Below are 10,000 nucleotides of genomic sequence, written 5' to 3' on the forward strand. Positions count from 1 at the left end.
CTTGAAGACCAAATCTCGTTCAGGGCGATCGTCAACCCCACCGAAAAAATGAAAACATCACGAAAATTTATGAACTGATGTTGGAAGACCGTCACCGATCAGCTGAAGAACTCGTTGATATGACTGCTGTGTCGTGGAACCCCTGCCAACGAGTTTCGAGCGAGGAATTGCGAATGAAAAGAGTTGCAGCCAAATTTGTGCCTCACTTGCAGAAGGAAGATCAAAAACAATCAGGACTGAATGCGTGTCGTAGACTGAAAGAACGGTTGGAATTTGATCCAGACCTTTATTATTCGAGGGTCATCACCGGAAACGAAGGCTGGTGCTACGGCTACGACCCGAAAACGAATCAGCAATCAAGTCAATGGAAGCATTCGATGTCCTACGCCCCAAAGAAGAGCGTCAAGTGAAGACCAATGTCAAGACGATGCTCATTTGTTTCATCGATGCGAAAGGAATTGTCCACACAGAATGTGTTCCTCCTGGCCATAATGTTAACCAGACATTTCACTTGACAGTTCTGAAGCGTTTGTGAAACGCGGTGAGATGAAAACACCCCAACCCGTGACAAATTGGCGAGTGGTGGCTTCACCACTACAACGTGCCTGCGCACACCACCTCGAGTGTGAGACAGTTTCTAACTAAGAATGGCATGGCCCCGCTTACCTACCCTTCCTATTCACCCGATCTTGCTCCTTGCGACTATTTTGGTCCCCCCCCCAATGGAAAAAGTCCTTAAAGGGAAACGTTTTGCAGATGTGGAAGAGTCGAAGAAAAAAAGGCGACGGAGGCGTTAATAGACATCACTTCCCAAAAATTCTAGGACTGCTTCGGACAGTGGAAAACGCGTTTGGACCGATGCATTGCTTCAAATGGAGAATACTTTGAAGGCAATAGAAGTGTAAACATGTGGAAGCACTCCGTCGGTTGCGACGATGAGGGTTCCGGTTGATCCGAATCAACGGCACAGCCTGCTCGTGAAATTAACGTGTAAGTGGCTGAGCACTCCACAGACACGTGCACCCTTAACGTAGCTCTCGGGGATATTCAGCGTGACACAGAGAGTGACAAGGCCGGCCCCTTGAAATACAGGTACAACAGAAACAGGAAGTAAGAGTGAGAGAAAGTTGTGGTGAAAGAGTACAGCAGGGCTCACCACCATCCCCTGCCGGAGCTTCGTGGAGCTTTTAGGTGTTTTCGCACAATAAACACTCACAACGTCCGGTCTGGGAATCGAAACCGCGATCCTATGACCGCAAGTCCGCTGCCCTAACCACTGGGCCATTGCGCCTCTGTAAACATGTAAAACTAAGTGAATAAAATAATATAGCAAAATTCCGGTTTCTTTTGGGTACCTCCTCGTATAAAAGTAGATCTCTATAACTATCTAAATATTTTCGCACTTTCACTCAGCAGAAAATGAGGACAATGGCAGCTGAGGTGTTTGCTTTTGTGTTACGGGCTGATGTCTCTTACAACAAAGGAAATCTTACAATTTCAGTTGCTTCATCATCTCCAAAACTGGCAGAAATTGCAGTCAAACGGACCTCTAAACTCAAGACAGACATACAGACAGACCCACATACACACAAGCGCACAAAACTATTCACACAAAACTATTCGAAGAATAGGAGAAATGAATTATAAATATATTTACCTCCTCCATGTCTGAATGCCAAATAGGGGAATCTCCAAACGTTACCAAGTCCCACAGATAATCCAATGCAGGACAGCATAAACTCTGCCTTATGGCCCCACGTCCCACGGTCATGCGATTCATCTTGATCATCAGCTTGATTTGCACCTGCCTGTATAATAGCGTCATTATTCATATCATAATGAGTCGCTCTCTTTGTTGTCTGTGGTTCACTCTGAAAAAGGAAACGAAGAAACAAATTATGAAACGAGACAAAAACAGTCTATGAAAAATTTAGGTATTCATTCTTGCTGTTCTATTTGTGTTCTTCCTGCTCTGTTTGCGTAAATTTGGCTTAACTACGTTTTAGTCGGTCTATATGTGTTCCGGTTATTGTTTCTGTGGTTGTATAAAAAAAAAAGTTGCAACTTTTGTTGAATTGGCACAATGGCTTTAACGCAAATTGATATCAGATTTCAAATTTTGGGGAAGAACTTGGCAACTATGACGGTGCCATGAGTTTGGTTATAACAGTTTAAATTTCATTGGGAATAGTGTTTCATGTTGAAAATGTTCTCTTGGAGGGTGTTCTATCGATGAATCAAGTTATGGTTTTCAGGGATGCGAAAAGAAAAGTTACTATTGGCATGATTTGAACTCAGAATTTTAAGAGGTGAAACAAATACGACAATTTTCTTTTTTCCCAACGCCCTAATTGTTCAACCAATTCACAATAACATCCAATCAAAGATCATTTCAGGAGAACAACAACATTTAATAAAAATTATAATAGAACCTCTGGGATTTGATATACATGAATAGAGCAACCCTTGGGTTTTGTCTGTTGATAAAAATACACATCCACCACCACCACCACCACCACCACCACCACCACCACCGATAAAAGGGATCGATAAAACAAGTGCCAGTGAAGTACTGGGGTTGATATAAACGACTAACCCTATTCCCCAAATTCCAGGCCATAGCAGCAAGGATTATATTGATGGTTACTGTTTGTTTCACAAGCGATGTGAATGTTCCAAATGACCAGCATTTAAACATGTTCGAATATTTAAGTGAAACAGAGAGGAAATATGGATGCTCTCTTCTTAGCAACAAAACTACAAGAGATCTTAGCCAACTACAAGAGATTACCGCATCTAGAGTTCGTCAATCTGCTGAAGATCTCAGTTAGGTTGGCACGCTCTGTAGCATGGTGGTCTTTAACCAGTTGTCTGTCCTTTGTATCACGTGATACGCAGGACGTATATTTCCCTGATGTCCATGTATCATATAGGATACACATTTCCATATTTTTTCGACCAGTCAAGTAACAGGAGGCTTACGAAACGAAAGCTTTAGATTGAACAGAACGTAGGAAATAAGGACTAGCTTTAAGTCAAGAAACAAGCTTTGATTTTTAAAACAAACTTACAACAATGCTTTCGACGGGCAAAGGGTCAAGAGAGCCGTGCAAGGCATACATGGAGATGCGTCAGCAATATGAGAGTTTGCAATGAGTTCAGGGGGAAATTTAAGGTGCAAACGGCTGTCCGTTAGGGGTCGATTCTCAGCCCCCTCCTGTTATAGTTCTCCGCACAATAACAAAAGAGTTTAAGACCGTAGAATCATATAATTGTTGAGGACCTGGTCCAGCCTCTCCTACACATCGTCTGAGCAACCTTCTTGACATTATCCTAAAACCACTATGTAGTCACATGCTCAGTTTCATTCGAGATGATATCGATTTCTTCTCATATCTGCCCAAATACAACAGAATCCCATTCACTGTTAGTTAGTGAATATATACGAGCATTCCACATGATTTGGGACTTAATGCCAGAAAATATTGGGTCGAGAAACATAGAGAAGCGATCCTCAGTAGATTTACTGTAACCGTCATACTAGACGCGGTCAGCCTCATCCTCGAAAACAATACATTCCTTTACAATGGAAAAAAACTACCCCCAAATTCGAGGCACAGCTATGGGGACGTGATTTGCTCCGGTTTTCGTGAACTCAGTAGTGGGATACTTGGAACAATACCTATATAAAAAATTGAAGAGAACTACAACATGACCTTTAAAAGACATATAGAGGATTTACGGAAGAGCTACCCCGATGATTGTTTCCTAATTTGGAACAAATCCCTAGAAAATCTGGAAGAATTCAGCACCGAACTCAATAATCTATTCCCTAGTCTAAACTTCACAAGAGAAATGATGGAAGCACTCCGTCGGTAACGACGACGAGGGTTCCGGTTGATCCGAATCAACTGAACAGCCTGCTCGTGAAATTAACGTGTAAGTGGCTGAGCACTCCACAGACACATGCACCCTTAACGTAGTTCTCGGGGATATTCAGCGTGACACAGAGAGTGACAAGGCCGGCCCCTTGAAATACAGGTACAACAGAAACAGGAAGTAAGAGTGAGAGAAAGTTGTGGTGAAAGAGTACAGCAGGGCTCACCACCATCCCCTGCCGGAGCCTCGTGGAGCTTTTAGGTGTTTTCGCTCAATAAACACTCACAACGCCCGGTCTGGGAATCGAAACCGCGATCCTATGACCGCAAGTCCGCTGCCCTAACCACTGGGCCATTGCGCCGAGCAACACACAATTACCATTTCTTGACATAATGGTAATTAAAAACAACACCACAATCATAACTGATATTTATTACAAAAGCACAGACACACACCTGTACCTAAATTTCAAATCATGCCACCCAACACACACAAAACGCAACATCCCGTACTGTCTAGCCAGGAAAATTTGTACTATAGTAGATAATCCAAATACTAAGAACGACATATAGAACTCAAAGGATTTCTGCTCAAGCAAGATTATCCTCTCATTCTTATAGAAAATTGAATACAACAAGCAAAAGAGATTCCTATAGAATAATTTAGAGGAGCATGAAAAGATGAACCCATCAAAGGAACACAATACCATTTCTAGTAACACACAATCCGCATCACTAGAACATTTTTAACATCATGAAAACAAATTTGCCAATCATAAAACAAAAGGAACAATTCAAAAAGCATAATAACTAATCAAACACTTATCTTAACTTAAAGAAACTATTAACAAAGGCAAAATTCAATGTGAACCAACGGGATAAAACATTCACAGTAACCAAGTGTAATGATAACAGATGTGGAACGTGTCAATACATGCATACAGGTGGATCCATTAGAACAAAAAATGGACAGATTTTCGCAAAAGCAGATATGAACCGCAAAAGTAGAAATTTGATCAACTGCATTAAATGCCCGAATCGCGAGGAATTGTATATAGGCGAGGCAGGGAATGCAATATCGGAACGCTCACGAGTCCACAGACAGCAAATCCAGAACACCAATGTTCGCCAAATTCCATTGAGCGAACATATAGAGATATGTAGTCAGAAAATGTTTCTAATTTTTCCTGTCCACAAACTACATAACACAAGTGAGGTTGGTAGAAAGATGAATGAAAGACGGTTTATTAAAATGTTCAAACTTGTTCTGAGTGGAAATAACTGCAATAATATAACAACCAGTTAATCATGTGGATTAATAAATATAAACGAATTACAGACTATCGGTACACCTGGCAAACTGTGATGTTTAAGATGCGTGCGGATTGGTCAAAAAGGTATTTTAAAAATTCAGATGGTTGGAGCGTTCTAAGAAGTACTAATGTTGTCAATAACATTTGAAATCTGAGGAATACACTATTTATGAAAGCGCTAAATTTGCTAAAGTACCATTGTAAAAAAACTTATATATCATTCTATACACATTAACACAAATTCCAAACTATACATACATACATACATACATACATACATACATACATACATACACACAGACACACACACACACAGACACACACACACACACACACACACAGAGACACACACTTAGAAATACTAAATCAAATTTCACAAAATATAATATATAAATAAATTAGAAAAAAAACATCTTTTATCAATTCAAAATGAAAAATTAAATTACACCATCTAGAAAATTACATATATACGTTTTATTTATTATTTTGCACATTACTTAATCCTCTGTATATTTTTTATTTTATATTTAATACTTCTATTATATGTAATTTTCTAGATGGTGTAATATAATTTTTTATTTTGAATTGATAAAAGGTGTTTTTTTCTTATATATATATATATATATATATATATGCAAACACAAGCCCATGTGAGTTTTCTGCAAATTTTCCGCCTCTCAAATTTTACTTTAAAGAAATCGGTGAATCAAGGTTTGACTGATACAATAAGTGTGAACCCAAAGGCGGCGGACTGGTAGAATAAATAGCACGCCGGGCGAAATGCGTAGCCGTATTTCGTCTGCCGTTACGTTCTGAGTTCAAATTCTGCCGAGGTCGACTTTGCCTTTCATCCTTTCGGGGTCGATTAAATAAGCACCAGTTACGCACTGGGGTCGATATAATCGACTTAACCCGTTTGTCTGTCCTTGTTTGTCCTCTCTGTGTTTAGTCCCTTGTGGTTAGTAAAGAAATAGGTATTTCGTCTGCCGTTATGTTCTGAGTTCAAATTCCGCCGAGGTCGACTTTGCCTTTCATCCTTTCGGGGTCGATTAAATAAGTACCAGTTACGCACTGGGGTCGATATAATCGACTTAACCCGTTTGTCTGTCCTTGTTTGTCCTCTCTGTTTTTAGTCCCTTGTGGGTAGTAAAGAAATAGGTATTTCGTCTGCCGTTATGTTCTGAGTTCAAATTCCGCCGAGGTCGACTTTGCCTTTCATCCTTTCGGGGTCGATTAAATAAGTACCAGTTACGCACTGGTGTCGGTATAATCGACTTAACCCGTTTGTCTGTCCTTGTTTGTCCTCTCTGTGTTTAGTCCCTTGTGGTTAGTAAAGAAATAGGTATTTCTTCTGTCCTCACGCTCTGAGTTCAAATTCTGCCGAGGTCGACTTTGCCTTTCATCCTTTCGGGGTCGATAAATTAAGTACAAGTTGCATACTGGCGTCGATCTAATCGACTGGCTCCCTCCCTAAAGATTTCGGGCTTTGTGCCTTGAGTAGAAAAGAATAAGTATGGAGCCAATTTGCACAACTGTACCTGTATCTATTAACATTCATCGTATTATTCATAAGAAGAGGTAGGTATGTTTTACTATTGTATATTTCTTTCTTTCTTTCTTTCTTTCTTTCTCCCTCCGCCTCTCTCTCTCTCACACGCATACATATGCATATAAAGACATGCCCACACAATACACTCGAACCATTTTAGCTAGGTCGACGACTTACGTTATCAGACACAGGTAGTATACACCTTACACAAAAGACGCAAACACAAAGACAGAGACTGTTTTTCCATATGATATATAAATATATAGATATATTCACTTGCACAAGTATTCAAAACTCCTTTTAAAAAAGTGGCAAACCACAACAATAACCTGCAACACTTCGCCGAAGTCGTAGAAAGGTGGCAGAAAGAAGCGAAGCCACATAGGACCCTGATTATTTCAAGTGACCTGGTTAACAGGTGTGTAGATGAGTAGGTGTGAAGGCTGAAAGTATGTGTGTATACGTATATACTAATGCACACACACACACACACACACACACACACACACACAAACACCAGGCTATATTTTAATAAGTAGTGCTTTATTCTGTGAATTAAAAAAAAATTACCTCTGTGCATATATATATATATATATATATATATATATATATATATACATACACACATACATATATATATATATATATATATAATATATATATACATCATACATACATATATATACATATATATATATATATATACACACACACCACACACACACACACACACAATATATATATATATATAATATATATATATATATATAATATATATATACATACACATACATACTAGGAAATAAAATCAGCATTTAGTTTCGAACAGAAGATGAAATGTTCATGGGTTCGATTCCAAATGTATCCAGCTCATGTCAGCGGCTCTTAGTATTACGTAAAATGAGACTCTTATATATTTACACACACAGAAATACGTAGTTAGTTTGTGTGTATATAAATTTATGTTGCGTATACACACACATATACACACACATATATACACACATATCAATGTATGAATATATAGCATATATAGCATATATATATATATACACGGAAATAAGTACACATTTGTATTCACATGTTTTATGCCCTTTTAAATTTACATATTTGTACCCAAATATATATTTATGCATCGTTGTTATCAATTTGGTTTTGGGGACAAGCCATTTCCTCATTGCAGACAAATACCTGAAACATGTTTACTACCATTTCTTCTCCTGGGTCCTCTCAACTACCAAAACCTGATATTTCGCCCATCACCAACGGCTATGATGCTCCCCCACTATTCTTGCTTGTGATCAGAGATGCACATATGGTCAGCCACTGGTTATGGTCAGACAACTGACAAGCAAGCCTATGCTATTGAGCAGATATTTGCTGTAACCCATTTTTTATACCAAGACAAAACAATGTTTTATGACAAATGTAGTATAGAATTTTAACAAGAACCACTTCAACAGTAGCAGCACGGCCCTTGTGCATTTGTTCAAAATGGGTATTCAACACGGCCCAGGTAGATGTGGACATATCTTTGAGCATAAAGAAAAACAGTATTCAACTGTGGCCGTCCGCTGACGTGCGATATGTATAATGGGAATGGCTAGGTTGGGTTTTGACGGCAAGGTGAAGCCGTTTCTTTGTGCACTACCATACAGAACTTAAAAAACATTGCCGTGTTTGGGAATTTATGGGCAATTGGAGTTTTCTTCAGTCGCGTTCTCCTTACCACTTGCAGATCATCCTTGGCTCCTGTTCGATGCGAGATGTTCCAAGTGATCAGTGGTCGATGGTCAAGGACTTAGAAAATGCCTTTAGTGACATCATAAAAATGTGTGGATGTACAAACGTACTAAACCGAATAGAAAGATGTACCATAAATAAATGCTCTGAAAGACCAACTCTCATATTGCATCATCGTAAATTAGAAGCCGAGTTACAGCTCTGATCACATACATACATACATACATACATACATACATACTACATACATACATACACACACACACACAACACACACACACACACACACACACACCACACACACACACACACACACATATATATATATATATATATATATATATATATATATATATATATATACATACACATACATACTAGGAAATAAAATCAGCATTTAGTTTCGAACAGAAGATGAAATGTTCATGGGTTCGATTCCAAATGTATCCAGCTCATGTCAGCGGCTCTTAGTATTACGTAAAATGAGACTCTTATATATTTACACACACAGAAATACGTAGTTAGTTTGTGTGTATATAAATTTATGTTGCGTATACACACACACATATACACACACATATATACACACATATCAATGTATGAATATATAGCATATATAGCATATATATATATATACACGGAAATAAGTACACATTTGTATTCACATGTTTTATGCCCTTTTAAATTTACATATTTGTACCCAAATATATATTTATGCATCGTTGTTATCAATTTGGTTTTGGGGACAGCCATTTCCTCATTGCAGACAAATACCTGAAACATGTTTACTACCATTTCTTCCCTGGGTCCTCTCAACTACCAAAACCTGATATTTCGCCCATCACCAACGGCTATGATGCTCCCCCACTATTCTTGCTTGTGATCAGAGATGCACATATGGTCAGCCACTGGTTATGGTCAGACAACTGACAAGCAAGCCTATGCTATTGAGCAGAATATTTGCTGTAACCCATTTTTTATACCAAGACAAAACAATGTTTTATGACAAATGTAGTATAGAATTTTAACAAGAACCACTTCAACAGTAGCAGCACGGCCCTTGTGCATTTGTTCAAAATGGGTATTCAACACGGCCCAGGTAGATGTGGACATATCTTTGAGCATAAAGAAAAACAGTATTCAACTGTGGCCGTCCGCTGACGTGCGATATGTATAATGGGAATGGCTAGGTTGGGTTTTGACGGCAAGGTGAAGCCGTTTCTTTGTGCACTACCATACAGAACTTAAAAAGACATTGCCGTGTTTGGGAATTTATGGGCAATTGGAGTTTTCTTCAGTCGCGTTCTCCTTACCACTTGCAGATCATCCTTGGCTCCTGTTCGATGCGAGATGTTCCAAGTGATCAGTGGTCGATGGTCAAGGACTTAGAAAATGCTTTAGTGACATCATAAAAATGTGTGGATGTACAAACGTACTAAACCGAATAGAAAGATGTACCATAATAAATGCTCTGAAAGACCAACTCTCATATTGCATCATCGTAAATTAGAAGCCGA

At 38.9% G+C, this 10,000-nt stretch overlaps 1 protein-coding gene across 1 annotated transcript in view; it reads right to left on the reverse strand.

The window, feature by feature from the left end:
* The window catches only part of LOC115218038 (sodium- and chloride-dependent neutral and basic amino acid transporter B(0+)-like), a 43,030-nt gene that overhangs the window by 26,739 nt on the left and 6,291 nt on the right, over positions 1-10,000 (reverse strand). The window contains exon 2 of the mRNA XM_036507771.1: positions 1,658-1,871. Coding sequence (XP_036363664.1) covers positions 1,658-1,871 — 214 coding nt within the window. The remainder of the gene's footprint in view (positions 1-1,657; positions 1,872-10,000) is intronic.

This window comes from Octopus sinensis, linkage group LG12 (genome assembly GCF_006345805.1).
Source record: "Octopus sinensis linkage group LG12, ASM634580v1, whole genome shotgun sequence".
Taxonomy (NCBI): Eukaryota; Metazoa; Mollusca; class Cephalopoda; order Octopoda; family Octopodidae; genus Octopus; species Octopus sinensis.